The following is an 18,227-nucleotide window of genomic DNA, read 5'->3' on the forward strand; positions in this document are numbered from 1 at the left end:
CTGACACATTCACTGGCTGACACATTCACTGGCTGACACATTCACTGGCTGACACATTCACTGGCTGACACATTCACTGGCTGACACATTCACTGGCTGACACATTCTAGGGTTTACACTCAACCACACTGCTCAACTTCTGAATCTTCTGTTAAGGTGTGATACAGAATATAACTCACTGCTGGGACGTTGTCACAAATAGTACTTATATAGCTATGGAAGCAATGCACTTTCAGCATCATTAAGAGTTGAAGAAAAATTGAGTACATATTCCATTACCGGTATATTGCAGAACCTATCTTGAAGTTAAGTTACATAGCACACAAAGCATTTCAGTCCAGTTTATGTATAACTTTGGGTAAACATTTAATGCCTTAGGCTGGTATATTAGCCAAGACAAATCCTGATCAAAATGCATGTTGGGTCAGTCAGACAACCCAAATCTCTTTTAATCCTGCCTGCAGATGAGAGGATAATTCACTAGGCCTGTCAGCCATTTTGGAACATGTAAACATGGCAACCCAAACATTTCAAACCACATTCAGTAACTATGGTTACCCATCCAGGTGCTATTCATATACAGTCACCAAGGTCATGTGATCCACAGTTCAGCTGCCTTTCAGGACAAGCACTGCTAGTAGCTCTGCATTGCAGTCTCCATGGCAACAAGCAGTCATACATGGGATGTAACTGTTCCATTAGCATTTGAAGGCTGCCCTCTGTGCTGATATCACCTCGACAGAGCCATACAGTGATTGAGCACAATAAGCCTTGCATTTAACCTTAAAATCTTGCAGATGCAACAGTTTATTGCAGACCCTGGATGTTGCTACTGTCATGACTGGTCTCCTGGTTCTGCTTGGGACATGTTGCGACTGCTGTCCTGTTCTTCTCCGGGCTGGTGATGGCTGTTGTCTTTCTGTTCTGCTCGGGAAGCACCTCGGTGGTTATTCTCTGTGTCCATCAACATCTGCAGCTGTTGTCTTGCACTGGCCAGGAACAGGTCCAGACTCGCTAGATGGCGCTGACGTAATATTGAGTCATTCTGCAAGGAAAAATATGTTGTGTACTTCAAAATCAAGTATCATGGACAGAGGACAGACATTTTGTCTTCCAATGTAGCACGTTCTGATGTCCACTCACCTGTCTCTGTTCCTGGATGTAAGACCGGATTGTTTCCTGAGATGACTTCTGTGTGTCTCTCAAACTCTCTTGACCTCGCTGCCTCTCCTCCTCCACTGCTGTTGACAGCAACATCTGATAACAAGAGGGCAACCTGTACTACTAAATGTAGGACAGCTGTGAATAGCTATGTTCAGCTAAGCATAGCTATATAGAGCTTTGTGGAGCTGTGTGTATCTAGATGGAGCTGTGTGGAGCAGTGTTTCTAGATGGAGCTGTGTGTATCTATATGGAGCTGCATGTAGCTGTGTGGAGCTGTGAAAAGCTGTGTGTACCTACATGTATATGGAACTGTGTGAAACTGTGTGTATCTGGGGGCATGGTGGGCGAGCTGGCTAAGGCGCCAGGCTAGTGATCCAGCGAGGTTGAGGTGACGGGATCGAGCCCACCTGTGACCGGGTGTAAAAACCTTGGAGTCAACTTTGTGTGGAGACTCTTTCAGTGTTGTCACAACCCCTAGTGTACAGTACACAACCCTGTGCACATAAAAGAACCCACAAATCTGTTGGTATATGACCAGATGGTGGCCACATGAACACGTGCATACACCTAGTTGCGGGTACAGCAACGTGCAGTAAACTTGGACAAAGTGCTGTGACTATGTGTCCCAGTCCACCCAGGTGTCACATTGGGTACCTCGTTAGGATGAGAGAGCCACAATAAACACGGTGCGCCTAGTGGCAGCAAGAGTTGTATACTCCCCAGGGAGTTGAGATTGAAATACCATGTGATTGAGGGAAAAATACCAGCGCCTTGAGCATGCACTAGTGCGTGGATATGTGCGCTATATAAATATCCAATCAATCTATCTATCTATCTATCTATCTATCTATCTATCTATCTATCTATCTATCTAGAGCTGCATGTAGCTGTGTGGAGCGGTGAGGAGCTGTGTTTACCTATCTATATGAAGCTGTGTGGTCTTACCTGCTGTCTTGTCCTCTCCTCTTCAATGACAGCCTTTACATCTTCAAAACATCTCTCCTTCACATCACGTGCAACTTCTCCGAACCTTTCCTGCAAACAAGCATGGACGTCAACATCTGACTGACTTTAGGAATGGGCTTAACACAGTGTGCCCATGTCGGCATCAAATCCAGGTCTTCGGCGTGATGAGTGACCGCTGTCACTACTGGACTATCCAAACACCCGTCAACATCTGACATCATAACTGTAAGGCACTACAGGGTCCACCAACATCACATGTTTCAGGCAATTCTTTTTTCATAAAAAATAACTAAATTTGATTATACAAGAAACACTCTTTAAAGGGAAGCATGATACTTGCAATGCATTTGCAACATCCACTTTTCACATCTGTACAATGTGGGAGATTGGCTTCATGTCCAGGGCCTTGTACAGGACCCGAGATCCCTGAACACAACTGTACCTGCTCCTTCCCCAGTGTCTGAGCTGCCTTCTCTTGTTCCTCTGTAATGGCTGCCTCCATAAGTCTTCTGCTGCTTTCCCTCTCAGCCTGAACAAATATGACACTCTGTTGCAAAAGTTTCAAAGTAAATGCAGCAGATAAACATATTCCTTCTGTTATGAACCTTGTGGTCAAAGTTTTGAATCCTGTAATTATACATGCTTAATTTAAATTCCACAGCAACACTAAGCACGATACGTATACAGACACTTTCAAGGAACACCCCCTGGACAGAAGGACTGTACAGGGTGCCTACCAACACACTCAATGGATGACTGAAGGCCTATGCTTCACCTGGGTGGCTCATACTTGTTTCATGTGTGTGGTTAAAGGACCACTAAACTAAATTTTTTGGTACTCTTTTTATCACTGCATATGAAAGACTTTTGGTTAGCCATAAACGAAACACCATTTGATTTTTAAAAAAACTTCTAGTTAATTAATACCAAGTGCTTAAAAGTTGCTTAAAAGCCGTCTGCTTCTCTCTCGCCCGCAAACGAAACCGCAGACATGTTACGTAACTCTGTCGCCAGTGCCCTACAGTGACGTCATAGAAGGAACGATTGCCCGTTAAATGTATGGAAAATGTGTAGGAAGCTCGTCATTTTGCTGATTTCTTGACATCACCAAAGACATGCCGAATTGTTGTGTTGCCATCAGTTGATAGTAGATTGTGAGAACATATAGCTTTCATTTTTCTCAACAGCCTTCGCGATTTCAGGTTTGTACAAACCTGTAAACGAAATAGTTTAACCCCTGAAATGTAGATGAATACTGCACAGACCCTCATTTCTATACCCACTATTACGTCACAGAGACGCGCCGCTCTGAGTGGTTGAAATTTCGTTTGCGGTTGAGAATTGTGCACTGTTGACAAAAAGGTCGATTTAAGGTAATTAAAGATCGCAATGAGCAGTTTTAATGACGGGGTTTCATTTATAACGATGTCAGCAAACTGATTTTGCATTTGTACCCTATTAGAGTATATGTAACCTTTAAAGCATGCCTCATCCGGGTAGCTAATGAGTGCATCACATGGGTGACTAATGCTAGCTTCAATTGGGTGGCTAATGAGTGCATCACAGGGGTGACTAATGCTAGCTTTAGTTGGGTGGCTAATGAGTGCTTCATGCTGACTAATGCTAGCTTCAGTTGGGTGGCTAATGAGTGCTTCATGCAGGTGACTAATGCTAGCTTCAGTTGGGTGGCTATTGAGTGCTTCATGCATGTGACTAATGCTAGCTTCAGTTGGGTGGTTATTGAGTGCTTCATGTGGGTGACTAATGAATGTTTGACCTGAGAGGCTAATATATACATAACCTGTGCAGCTAATGAGTACTTCTAAGTAAACTTAGCCTCAGCACTTTTCATTACACTCCACTATTGAGTCTAACTGCGACTAAGTTTACTTAGACTGTTCACCTGAGAGGCCAGGGCATTCATGACCTGGGTAGCTAATGAATACATGACCTGAGTGGCTTATGCATGCTTCATCCATATGGCTAATGCATGCTTCACTTAGGTAGCTAATGTATGGGCTGCTTTACCTGTATGGCCTTATGTATTTCTGCCGTCTGCTTCTCTCGCTCCTCCTCCAGGAACAACTGGAACTGCTCCTGCTGCTGTAGACGTGCTGTCTCTATCACCTCTCGAGACCGTTCTTCCTCGCGCTTCAAGTCGGCCTCATGCTGGCTCCGCAAGTCTGATATCTGGAGCAGGTGAGATGAGGAATGTCATGTAGTGCTAGATAAAGGGATGTAATCCACAACCTTACCACACCACAACCTTACCTTAGCTGAACTTCTTGTTTACTAACATTCATCAACCTGTTTCTTTTCTTAGAAATTTACATTCTTATACCTACTTCAACAAGACAACAAAGTCATCAATGTCCCCACAATAAACATGTCTAGAAGTTGTTATTATGTTAAATATAGCACAATGGAAGGAGAATACTGAAAAGTTATTAATTTCTGCTCCAGAAAGGAGCAATACCACCAACGTCAGTTAAGCACAACAAAGTATTTTCATCAGAATTCCAACATTACCAAAAGGCACCAGTACATGACGAAACCTATACATGTGCCAAGTTTGGTGAAGGTTCATTAAATAGTTTTTGAGTTCTGCTCCAGAAGAGAGCATTACCACCAATTGGAGTCAGTTAAACTTCATGCCAGGGAAACGCCAAAACTACTTAATTCAGAATTCCAAAACTACCAAATAGCACCAGTACACCACTGGGCATATCTATGTACCAAATTTGGTGGAGAAATATTTAATGTTTTTAAAGATCTGCTCTGGAAAAGATAAATGTGCATTAATTGATGGACAGAACAATGCATGAACGGACAGAGTCCATTTTAATATCCAACACAAATCGCATTGCTGGGGATAAAAAGGATATCTGTCTATCAACATTAAATTTGTGAAACATTACTTGTTCCCACTACACTCTACTTCTGGCCTTAACTAGCTATCATCTTGTGGCCACTTAATTCTGAGACTAGATTGAAGAATGAAGGGAGATAACTCTACCTGAGTCTGTATTATCTGCTGGTAGCACTCTGCCTGGTGTTTGAGAGCCTCCTGTAGGTGCTGGAAGCTGGCCTCCTGCTGCTCCAACACAGCAGCCCGGCTAGACTCCTGGCAACAATTGGGAGGTCACAATCAGTGTAAGGGGCATGGCATTCATCATAGTGAGAACAGTGTGGCACATGTTCTCACTGTCCCAGTCATACAACAGCTGACCAACAGCGAGTTACGCGTTGTAAATGTCTCAGTCGGATCTCAAATCATCAACAGCTGGTTACTTGTAAATGTCTCAGCCTGACCTAAGCTGATCAACACAGGTAATATAAGCTACAAGTTGTCTGTGTTCCACCTAAATAAGAACTCAGGTGAGGTTTAACATTGTATTTAAGGATATTTTGCCCATAGGATGTTGTGCATGCATGTGTGTGGCTGCTTGTACTAGCCTAGACTTAAGCTGGTTTTGTAGTGTGAGCTCACCAAGATACCATGGCACAGTTAAGCATGAGTACCCTACTCAGACATACTATACTGACTCCAAACCGACAAGTGATTGATTTAACCATTAATGTTGAGCACTAAGTACCATAGTTTAACATGTTTTGGTAAGACGAGCAGACACTCTAACCACTACAACAAGGAAGGTGGTCCAACAAGAACTGATTAACAGCAAGTTACAAGCTGTCAACTTCCCAGCTGATCATCAGTGAGTTATCTGACTACAAGTTGTGAATGTCCCAGCCTCTCACAGCTGATTGCAAGTTACGAGTTGTTGATGTTCTACCTCTATACTAGCTGAGTCAGCTGATTATCATCTGGGAATACCCCACCTTGTATTGTTCCACCACCACACTCAGGGCATCATGGCCAGCCTTCTTCACCTCATCAAGTTCCAGACGATGTCGCTCCTGCAAGACATTTCACATGAGACTCATAGTAAACTTAGTGTGTCATATACATGGACTAGTCCATGATCCCTAGTTGCTTTCCATCATTTCTTAATTTTCTTGCACCGGTCTATAAAACACAGACTTGTATTAACCAGGTCTGACCAACTCATCCTGTTAGTTGCACTTTCTGATGTTGTTGATGACAAGTTCTACGAGGGCTAATATAATGAGAATCCTGACCTGTATCTCTGCGAGCCTGGCCCGCTGTTGATCCAGATCTGCCCTAGCCTGAGTCAGGTCCTCCTCCAGCTGGTGGTTCTGGGCAGACAGGCCTTCTAGGTCCTACAATAATGAGTGAATGAAGGAGTACCAACCAGTCCACAACTTCATCCACTTGTCTGAAGTTAGTGTCAAGTTAAATTCTGTTTTATCTTATAAAAGTATGATAAGACCAACACTTATCAAAAAATGATGCCAAGTTTAGTTGACGAAAAGGTTTAGACTGTTACCCTCAGAGGCACTGCCATGTATTTTAAATTCTTTTCCACATATAAAGCATATACAAAAATACTTAATACCTTTTTCAACTTAGCATTTTCTACTACCAAAGGCTGCACATCTTCATCATCGCGAACAGGAGGGGCAACATGTTCATGAATTTCAGCTGCTGGTTCTATCTGCTGTGGGACAACATGTTCCTGCAGTGCCGGTTGTAGCTCTGCCTCTGCTGCAGCTCCTTCTGGTGGCAGGTCAGGACTGGCTTCTCTCATCAAGGGGAGACGATTCCCTCCTAGACCCAGATCGGGAAGAGGAGCTGGGGAAGATGGTGGCTGAGCTACTTCAGGGGAGGTAACACTGCGTGTTGAGGCATTGAGAGTTCCATCCAGAACATTCTCGGCAATTCGGGCCTGGGCAGCAGCATCTGTGATCTGATCATAGAATGATGGACAGAATGATGTTTTAAGATTAAAGATTAAAATATTGATGAATGCTTGAGCATTAGCACAATGTGATCCTTGAACCCTTTTAGGTCTATTAACAAAGAACAAAACTCTTCAGACCATCGATATTTTATATTTCAAACATTTAGGCCTGTAACATGAGCCCCATGCTCAGTTTGGAACAATGGTTATTCCTAATTTTCACTGATGACATCATTAGAGCAGATGAATTTAGGTGGGGTTTAACTGGCTGATTAGTCAGCAAGTGGAGGTAACTCTGCAGTGATTCATGCTGACCAAAACCACTGGGTCATCAATATCCCTCATATACTACTCAACTTTACATAAGGATAATGTTATTTTTCCAAAATAACAAAACCATATCTCATAAAATGTGATGAGCATATTTAAAGTAGACAACATCTAATTGTCCCTATCAAAAGTTAAGAACATGCACAAGACAATACCATGCGTAAATACTGAAATCTATATAAGCTATCACTGTGATAGCTATCACAAAGTTGGCAGTTTATATCATGTAAATGTCACTGACAAGCCCCATTATGACCAACAAATATTTTCCAAACATAAATCAGCCATATGTCACTAATAGTGAAAAAGTTTTGATTTATGCTGCTTTTGGCAAACGTTTTCAGTAATATCACAGCTGGGGACACCAGATACAAGCTTCACGCACTGTTCCCATGTGAAGGGCAAATATGTTAACATCTAAATAACCCCACCATCCTAAATCAACTTTAAACATGCCAAACAGGGCTCCAGTTAGTACTTTGTTACTTGCACTGGTGCAACCAAATAATACAAAGTGCAACCCAGTTATAAGTCTAACTTGCACCAGGTACAAATTAATTTGTGACTGGGTAAACTTCTGAATAAAACATCTAAATAATTCAATAGCATATTTCTTTTATATTGCTATAAAAGAAGTGCAGTGCAATTTGACTGGTGGAGCTATGTTTCTTGTTATCTCAGGTTGCAAGTAAGTTAGCATCTCTTAAATCAATCCCTGCCATATATCAGCCTGCATCAGATTCAGAATTTGACTAACTGCAGATCTGGTAGGTATCATACAGAACCATTGCCTCTGATAAATCAAAAGATCTTGGTACCTTTTAATCTATGTATCTTGATACAAATATTTCCAGTCGCCTGCTTTCCTAAATGCCAGTCCTGCTGAACCTTCATTTATATATTTAATAAGAAATGCAGAACTGTCTGGATGACTGGGCTGCACACTGACCTGATCATGATTACTGAGATCCAGGTTGGCAGGAAAGGATGGTTGGGCACCTTGAGCGGGGTTAGCGGGGACATCGTTGGTCAGGCCCCCTGATATACCCGAGGGGTCCAGATACTGAGGGAAAGCGTTCTGTGCACAGAGCAGGTCAGGTTGCCGGAACGTTCCACTTCCTGAAGGAACACAGCCTAGTTTATGGATTGCCACAAAATATAACAAAAAATAACAACAGTGGACCTGCCAACATATGTAAGGAGTGTATGAAACAAGATCTGCCTGATAACCAGAGATGGGCTAGATTTCTGATGGATGATCCAAATTACAGCTAGCAAGTCCAATGGTCTGGTTTCAGATGTTCCTTACATCTGCGTAAATTCACCATATTTTGGAGTCTGGTCTGGTTAAATTTTGGACTGGCAACATTTTGTAGGTACCAGCCCTAATGTCTGCTTGAGTTTTGGGCTTTTCTTTCTTTCGATTAATCCTAAATGAAGTATTATGTTGTATTTATATTTGGAAGACATCAGGGAGTCACAGGACCTGTTCAGATTGATATTAGGCCTAGGTTCTGCAGCTAATGTTTTTTATGGATCTGTATTTTACAGACAAATAAGTGCTGATAAACAGTCAAGTCTCGTTAATCTGACCTCCGTTTATTTGACAATCATCTTTGTCTGACGCTTTTGTTGGTAACAAACTGAATAAATGCAGCTTAGTCTCATTTATTTGGTCCGATATCCTTGTTAATCTCACAGTTTGCTGTGAAACTTGAATTAACGAGACCTGACTGTATGTCGAACTAGATATAATGGAGGCATCACTACATTTTGAGCACATATGAAAAGAAATTCAAGTTTATTTGTACTGTGAAACTCTAAATGGAAATTATCTTGTAGCTCATGGACAAGTAAGATACCATTATTCCATTGCCTGAAATGAAAACTGACTTGTCCCGAGCATTAGGTGATGGGATTTTGGAACATCTGAAAATGTACATAATATGTAAATAATTAAAAATGAGATGCAAGACTTACCAGAGGCAAAGACAGCCCATGGAGATGATCCTGCCTCTGTCTGGTTTCCTGGCTGTGCTACATTTGGAGGAATTGGATCTGCAGCCTGTAACAAGAAAAGTGCAAATAACATATGCAGGCCGCTGTAAACAAAACTCAAGCTGAAAGTTTTCAGCATCTATATTTAGATACTCAAACAATGATCAACTATCAAAAATAGTAAATAGGTTAAAAATCTTATGCATCATAAATGCTTACACAGGCTATCATAAACTAACACAGGTTTTCAAACATACTGTATGCACCCAGTTTTGAAAACACCACTTACTTCAAAGCCTCCAAACTCTCCAAAGTCGTCATCATCATCAGCTGCAGGGGCATCAGCAACTCCCCCATTGGCCTAGCAGCAAATGGTAAAAGTGTTCTTGAATACAGTGAAACAATGCAACTCTACAAGATGTATTTTCTGTCTTAAAATATTAGGACTATGTATTTCACAATTCACAAATATTTTCCATTTGTCATGACATTAGTGAGTCCTAACTTCTGACAAGCATTTTAAAAGCTGGGAAGTACAATATACAAACTGGAAACAAACTGGGAGCAAACTTTATGGATAACAGCTTTTATTTATGAATACGATGTTTCGATACACAGTCTTGTGACCTGTGAAGGGCCGTTAATTAGTGTTACCTGGGACTCACGGAGATTGAAAATCAATTCGCTATAGCCGGTAAGTTCGTTATAGAGAATTTGTTATTCACGACTTTTTTATATGATAACATATAGTGCTTTATTCGCGACTTTTAAAACAGTTCGCTATAGCCGTCAGTTCATTACATCAGTGTTCGTTATAAAAGTATTCTACTGTATGTGAATTTACTGATTCATTTCTTATAAAAGTTGAACACCACTTAAAACTCTTAATATATTTACAGAGATTTCTTCACAACGAACAGCATAAAATTCTGACCACCCAAGAGGATTAGAATCATAAAATGACAATTCATATGTTTCCTGTTTTATTTCTCTAAAAGAAAACTTTAGGTTATGTCTGTTTGTTAGGAATAAACACAGAAAATGTGTTTATTATCAAATACATGATTTAGATGATATAAATTTGAATTTAACCGCACAATTATTATATGAAGATATGTTGAAGCATTTATTTATATTATAACAAATAACAGTACAATGTACAATGACTGAATAAAGTCATGCATGTGTAATGTAATATTAAAGTATACATGCATCAGTATACAAAGAATCAGATAGATTTACAACATTGTACAGTGCAAATACAATGTAAAGTGGGAAAAGATATTGACTTTATTTATATATTTGTGTTAGAATTTTTAAAATCAATATAATGCAACAAAACATACAGAGCGATGTCTAAAAAATAAAATATGAGCATTTTCATGACTATTTTAATAATCTGATCATTGTGAAGACAAAATGTATGTAGACACTGCAGGAAAATGTAAACCGTTCCACGCTGACAACGCTTAAAAGTGCCATTTATTATATTAGAGACAGAAATTTATTATCAATATGAATATATGTATTGTTTAGTTGTGTAATGAAAAATAACATTTGCAAAGTGCCCTGGAATATGTACTTTACCTACTGGTAGCTTAGTATATTTAATAAATTAATATTATTTCCTTTATTAAAACTTGAAAGAAACGTTTTAATTTATACACTTAATTAAGGATACTTAAAATGCAGTCATTGCAGAAATTTGCAATATTTTCATTTATTATTTATCTATACAGTGAATTAATATTTCATGCATCACAAACCGTTACAGACATGAAAAAGTACAGTAGGGATTTTAGTTATGCCCAGTTTATGGCATTTGAAAGTTGGCTACATGAAGGCGATAACTGCCATAATTCATTCACTACTGTTATTTTACAATTACTTCACCATTGTTTCTCATTACATGCTAAATATCTGTGTTGTCAGAAATCTCAATCCCATCATGAACAACCCAATGAAATTTCCATAACAAGATTTTCAGTGTTTCACATTTCGCATCAACTCCCCATCTTAGTGAATTCCATGCATACAGCCATATCGGCCATAATACTAAGACGATTTGAGGTCATACACAATGAAAATACACTGCAGTTTTAAATGTGTAATACTGAGATATTTAGTGCCAGACGTAAATTTCCGACTGCAAAACGTCAAGTAAATGACAAAACATGACCTGAAAATGATCAGCTGATTCCACTGCCTCGCTTCAAACTGCCATTTCGTGATTCATACTTGCAATGTAAGCAATCATGCCTATCCCAGGTGTATCATAGAATCATAGAATAAATATTTCAGGATTTAACACTTGATGTATCATCGTAAAAGGGAAAAGATATGCCGTCCACGCACCAGCGTAAACATTCCCAGTGACGGTGAAGGATATACTGGTTAACTGTCTCTAAGTGTAATAGTAACACGTAAGGCACACATCACGCATACGACATGCGCTGTCAGTTTAAGGTTGGACCGTCCGGATCAGTGTACCTAGCGGATTAGTAACAGGAAGATAAATTCAAAAAGATTGCCCATTCCGCAAATCGATGCTCATGCTGTTGATTACTGGATTATCTGGTCGAAACATGATTATTTACAGACCACCGCCATATAGCTGGAATATTGCTGAGTGCATCGTAAAACTAAACTCACTTGCTCAGATTCTTGTACCGCTGTCTATATTCTATACTAGTGAGTCATGTTGAGGTTTTTTCAGAGGTTACAACATACTAAGAAGCAAACACTATGGTAAATCAAAATCTGCTTAACAGGAGAAGTTGTAGTAGTAGCCTGTTCTTACTTTAAAGCAGAGTTTCAAATGATATAGCCAAACAATACATCTTAAAGGTCACATGCAACCAAAAAATCAAACATAATTAAAACACATTTATCACTTATTCATGACATATATTATACATTGCTGCTTTAAAAAAAACAAATAAACACAATTATAAGCGTGCAATCGCGATTCAAAAGTGCAATATTTTGTTCTTGGGCTTACTTCCCCCGAAACGAAGCCCTCGGGAGACCGAACCCAGTCATAGCGGGTGGATATGCACTCAAGTGTAACGACGGCTTCCGATTGGCTGTTTCATTTGCTGATATGCTGAGGGTTCATTGTGTGTACAGAAAGATGATCTGTTTGATGGGCATTTTAGAAGTATAGCCAGTCACAAGAACGTAAGATTCTTTATGGATAACAACTTCTTTTTGTGTATTTGATGCGTCGTTTCAGTATGGATTCATATACTGTTGTCAAACAAAATCATCTACACTAAAAGAAGTCGTTATCCATGAAGAATGTATATAGAGATGTTGGGTTTGGAAAATACATGTTCTCTGAATTTGCGCTCGATCCAATAAAAAATCATGTCTGTAGAGATGGTAAACTACTGCGTGTCATTCGTCCAAGTACAAAGCTGGACTTGAAACTGACAAGAGTTTGCACCAGTTTCCGTCAGATCCAGTCATCCGAAAAAAATGGATGTAGTTTGTTTGCAACCCACAGACATAAAAACATGTCATGTGTATCACATGTGCCTAATTACATAATGTGGCAGACACGGGACTCGGGTGCACGAGTCATAAAGCAACTTATTTTCTTTAGGTTGTATAGTCTGATAGGTGTTAAGTTCAAATTGCACGTGGTCAGTGATTGAAGCTGTGTATTGCATGTTGTCTTTAGCAGACAGGCAGACAGACATATAGGTGAATAAACCAGACACGGACAGAGACTGCTTACCACAATAAACAAGTTGTTTTACGTAACGAGTTCATTATTTACTTGTTTGTGTACACAACCAAGATTAGACTACTGCTCATGACCTCAGACGCTGGGCATGCATACTGTTTCAAGCTCCGCGAACCTATTCACTGTGCATGCGTTATGGACGCAGCGCAGCACAGCTGTTGAAACCAGTTTTCCCCCCAGCGCTGGGGGGAATTTAGTGAAACGTTTGAACTCCGATTTCGCGGACTTTTTTTTCATCGCGTTTTTTTCAGCTTTATAGGTTGAATTGCCATTTTTTTATGATTTGTTTCGGTAAATGTATACCGAAAGGTACCAGAATCTGCAAAGTTGTGTTTTACGTTGCATGTGACCGTTAAGTATGTATGCTGTCTAGAGAGGCTTGAGTTCACAGTAAAGTGAGATCAACAGAACTGGGAGCAACATTTGTTGTTTGTACTAGTGTTTTGAACTTATCCTAGGACAGCGATTTGGTGCAAAAATAAAATAGGAATTATATATGTAATGAAAAGAAGTTAAAAACCTTGTCATTCTTCCATCATAACGACAAAACCATAGAGTAATTAGAAAGAAATGGTGGTCCTTAACATCACTTATCTTTTATTTTAATATCTTTAAAACTTGAAATAAAGCATCATGAAGTATTCTATATTCAGCAGCAGATAGACCCACATGAAATACACAAATTATCAAGGATAAGTATAAGACACTTGTGAAATGGACACACTGGTTGGTTGGTTGGTTGTTTAATGCAGCACTCAGTGATATTCCTGCAATATAGCAGTGGTCTGTAAATAAACAAATCTGGACTAGACAATCAAGTGATCAGCATCATGAGCATCAAATCTATGGAGAAGCAAAGACATGGGTCAGTGTGCTATAAACATGTTACTGAGGTCATTTCTTATAAGCTATATCTGCTCTTGTCCTATTTTCATAACTTGTTTGACTAATGACAACTTCATAGAGCTAATAATTTATGCAAGCAAACATTTGTTATTTTACTATTTTTCAGATTAGTTACATGGTCCTCTGGTGAGGAGAGACAAGTCATACTTGTACCTTCAAGCCTTTTTTCCATTTCAGGAAGACTTAATTGTTTCATTAATGTGTAATGTATCTTACAATATTAACTTTTCAGGGTGTCATTTATTTTAAACAGTGTATTTTGTAGGTATGCACCATTTGTGTATATCTATAATGATCTAAACAATGACTTTCAAAAATGGTTATTTTATGACCGCTTCAGTTTACCATCATCTACCTACAAAAACACCATTACTTTGTGGCATATAACTATCTGTTTATGCAAAACAAAAGACAAATAACCTGATCTATATTGTTGCTGGGCCAGTCTTTATCCATGGCTACTAATTAGTCGATTTTTATAGGTGTATCTTTGCAGCTGTCATCAAATGACGTTCCACTGAGAAGCGTTCACTCTGTATTCGTGGACATGGGCGTCGCCATGATGGTTAATGCATTGTGGGTAAACAGGTGCACTTAAAGTAAAACCAGACACCCTTGATGTGAATTCAAAGGGTAAATATCTCTTGACTGAATTTTCACTTTAGTTAATATCATCTTGTGTCTCTGTGTTATTCATACTTTAAAATTACGACTGGCGAAAATGCACCAATCAAAATTTCGAGTAATATATGCCGCGTTTCTCTCGACCTCTGACACCAGCCAAATTTGCATCGGTAAAAGTCTGGAATGTTACAAGCCTTATCAAAATCGACCTCAGTGTTATAAAGCGAATGAGTAAATTGACGTGGTTACAGGTGCAACGGAATTTCAGATCTTCAAACTAGATTTTTGACCGGTCGTCAGGTTGGTATTTTCAAGCTGATTGCTAATTCTGATAATTTAGGTTAGATCAGTCACTTCCTGAAATTTGGTTTTGCTTTGGCGACGGGTGTTTGGCTTGTATCCAGGTTCTTGATTCACGTTGTGGGTATTTACGTCGATGTTATGATAAATGACAGCTGTGCAGTTATAGAATTATATTCGTTCTGATATTGGTAGTCTGAAATATGTCGTCATGAAAATAAAGTCTTGCTATTAATGATGAAATGTTGGAGATTGAGTCGTGGCGCCGCTCATCAACAGTCAACATGGACAGCCACGCCTTAAAGTTTAACCTCGTGCTTCGCCTTCTGATACATTTAATTTTAAGGAGTCTTAGGAGATTTATTAGTAGTCTTGTTGCATGAATTGTGATCTCTACAGAGAAACATTCCTATATCGTTTATCAATAAACATGTACTCTTAACACGTCTGATTCAATAGAATCATGCACATTGGAGGATTGGAGGATATCAATAGAAAAGTTTAGTAGTCACATGTTGTCTTCAAGAATGGATTAAGTTCGTGTCCAAATTTTATGTTAATACAGAGATGTTAATTCCCTTTTCCAGACAGTTTTGTCAGTAACATTACTGGTTCTGATAAATCATTAAATGACCAAGAATATTGTTTTGTATTGGCAATAAGGTCATCATGACCATAGTGATTATGATGAATAGTAAACAACAGTTTGTGTTTTTCCCAGAGTAAACTGATCTTAACAAACAAGTAAAACTTGTAACCATGGTAACAAATGATAGTAAGTTGGATATTTCGGAAGTTATTGTTTTCACTCATTATGGAAAAGGTGATACATCCGACACTCATCCATGCCAAGTTTGAGTGAAGATGTGTGGCTTTGATCATCGTGTTTGTACTGCCTTTCTCATTACTTTGGTCATAAATTCCATTCACCCACTCATTCGGTCTATAAATTCAATAAAGGGACTGACAGCTTGACGATATGAATAAGGTGAATTAAATGGGAATCATTCAAATGTGATCATGTTGACATATAGGTATACAGATCATTGTAAAACCTGCATGGTTTTGTAGGTTTGCTGTAACTGTAAGAGTTTAGATAAATCCTTACATCCTGCCACAGCTGTAATGCATGGTGGACGAATGTTGTCAGTTGGGTATGAATAAAAGGGTTGGTGGATGCGATAAATTTTTATTAATCAATGCTTTTGGTTGCTTGATTGTGGTTCATGTGTGGTGGAACTGACTTCTGTGACATAACATATCTTTTGCAGGCAAACAAATTCTACTCTGCAAGTTTTTGCAATTGCTGTTTACTGTACTGTTAGTAGAGCTCAAGCTTAGCTATTAGGCAATTTATGTACATGTGAATGTGATCAGAGTTATTGATGTAGATGTATTATTATGTGGGCTTGGTTATTTCCACTATCGTTAATTGAGGCTTAGAATGCCATGGGCTATGCTAGTGTAATTTTGACCAGAAGGATATTGCAGTTGAGGGCTAGTAGAACAACATGAACGTTTGAAGACAGATGTTCTATTGATTCACTTGTGTTCTTACATGAGGACTACATGTTCTAACTGTCAGTTTGGCATTTGCAGCCAGTGTCATAAAATACAGATGAATGCTGGATTAAAACATGAACTAGATTAATAACCATGATAACAAATAACTAACCATCTCATATATCGAAGGTCAAAATGAGTTATATTGTAACTCTATCCACAGACGAATGTTTTGTTAATGAATATCTAAAACATTATCTGATATTGCTCACTGTTGTTCCCTAGAAGATAGCATCCACGTTTAGTCCAGGTAGGAAGATTTTGACAGACGAACGCGTAAATTCAAATGAATTCTTGTGAATTTTGCTGCTAATGAATATCATGATTTGCCTGATTAAGTTTTTATGTAGGATGCAAATATTGTTTCAGTTCAGTGTGTTATCATGATGGTTATCGCCTGTGGAGTGATAACCTGCTGATTAAATGATTGGGGCTTATCACTGACATATGTGATGATATAAATTGATGTACGAAGTAAGGGTCAGCCTTTCGGCAGTGGGCAACAGGGACGTTCACACTGGTTCTCTTACCAGGATCAGGTCTGTAGGTCACATGACTGATTCATAGCACATTTTTTAACAGGGCATGACTTACTGTGGGGCTCCATGTGGTGGACAAATTGGGAATTGTGTTATTTTGTTTAAAAATCTGGATTTTTAAAAGTTATTTTCATAGGTATTTGAACATAGTACACACCCTTTTTTTTCGATTCTAGTCTGAGTATTAGTGGAATAAAAGTCTGCTTGACTAATTAATCTCTTTAATTACTGTTATTGTTAATATAGGATGAATACACTGTAGATCAGGTGCAAAATATCTGTGTCCTAGTATGCTTAGGTAAGTCCTTGAAGGGTTGCGATATAGATGACATGTTTTGGTATTAGGTATGTGTATATGTTATACCTAGATCTATCAGTCTATGTCATCACTTATCTAGTATTAGATATTTAATGTGACATATTTGATTATTCCTTATTACAAAAGAAGCATTTGTTGAAAAGAACTAGTTTTATTTTTAAGTAGATGTAACTGGAATGTAGGGTGGGGACTGGTTACCATGGTTACTTGCTGGGGATAGAATTGCTTAGAATAGACATTCAGTAACCCAAGCTTGAGTGGTCAGGATTGCTAACTTGGTTGATCATTGTATCCCAGTCGGGTAGACCAATGCTCGTGCTGCTTATCCTTGGATTAGGAGGTGAAGACTTGATATTTAAAGGGCGCTGTCATATTGCTGAAATATTGCTTAGTGCAGCATTAAACAGCAAACCAACCAACCTTTTTGACAAACGCCACTTTCATCCCTGATTGATAATTGTTCCACTCGTCAACAAATATAAACTAGTACAAGGAGGGCATGTGGGATGTCATGATAGATTTTCTCATGTTAAGTTGCAAGGTCAAGGACGTTATCTGGCGAATGAGGAAGACAGCGTAAATGTTGATCCATCTCATCCCGAACTTGCTCTATCTGGGAGAGATCCGGTGAATTTGCAGGCCAAGGCAGCAAGTCAGAGTTGTGGTTTTGCAAGAAATCCATAGCAACCTTTACCATATGAGGGCGGTCATTGTCTGTTTGGAAAGTTAACCCAGGGCCATGATGTTGCAGAAAAGGAATTGCCACAGGTCGAAGAATCTGATTCCTGTAGCCCACAGCAGTTAAGTTGCCCAGAACAATAACCAAAGGAGTTCTTTGACGTGCTGTATTCCACCCCAAATCATCACGGAACCACCACCAAAGACTCAGGCCTGTGCATAATGTTCTCCAGTGTGTCTATAGGCATGTTCACGTCCAACACTAT

The 18,227-nt window shown here is 39.2% G+C and overlaps 2 protein-coding genes across 2 annotated transcripts in view; one reads left to right on the top strand and one right to left on the bottom strand.

Moving 5' to 3' along the window:
- Positions 1 to 270: 270 nt before the first annotated feature.
- On the bottom strand, positions 271 to 14,514 carry LOC137260939 (coiled-coil domain-containing protein 91-like). The gene is made up of 13 exons (XM_067798507.1): positions 14,359 to 14,514; positions 9,571 to 9,642; positions 9,264 to 9,348; positions 8,233 to 8,402; positions 6,609 to 6,959; positions 6,271 to 6,372; positions 5,971 to 6,048; positions 5,147 to 5,254; positions 4,159 to 4,320; positions 2,573 to 2,659; positions 2,110 to 2,199; positions 1,144 to 1,257; positions 271 to 1,045 (listed from the first exon to the last, which is right to left on the bottom strand). The coding sequence occupies exons 1-13, from the start codon at positions 14,392 to 14,394 to the stop codon at positions 836 to 838; spliced, it is 1,665 nt and encodes a 554-aa protein (XP_067654608.1). The 5' UTR covers positions 14,395 to 14,514; the 3' UTR covers positions 271 to 835.
- A 183-nt stretch (positions 14,515 to 14,697) lies between these two features.
- The window catches only part of LOC137260940 (fatty acyl-CoA reductase 1-like), a 37,501-nt gene continuing 33,971 nt past the window's right edge, over positions 14,698 to 18,227 (top strand). Inside the window, exon 1 of the mRNA XM_067798508.1 lies at positions 14,698 to 14,862. The gene's annotated coding sequence lies outside the window, so the exon portion shown is untranslated. The remainder of the gene's footprint in view (positions 14,863 to 18,227) is intronic.

Source organism: Haliotis asinina, chromosome 14 (genome assembly GCF_037392515.1).
Source record: "Haliotis asinina isolate JCU_RB_2024 chromosome 14, JCU_Hal_asi_v2, whole genome shotgun sequence".
Classification (NCBI taxonomy): Eukaryota; Metazoa; Mollusca; class Gastropoda; order Lepetellida; family Haliotidae; genus Haliotis; species Haliotis asinina.

Excerpts from the sequence above, each read along its gene's own strand:
- LOC137260939 (XM_067798507.1), bottom strand. The coding sequence starts at position 14,394 with ATGGATAAAGACTGGCCCAGCAACAATATAGATCAG. Across the intron at positions 9,643-14,358 it reads CCAGCAACAATATAGATCAG|GCCAATGGGGGAGTTGCTGA; the intron begins GTTATTTGTCTT and ends ATTTGCTGCTAG. Across the intron at positions 1,046-1,143 it reads ACATCCAGGAACAGAGACAG|AATGACTCAATATTACGTCA; the intron begins GTGAGTGGACAT and ends TTTTCCTTGCAG.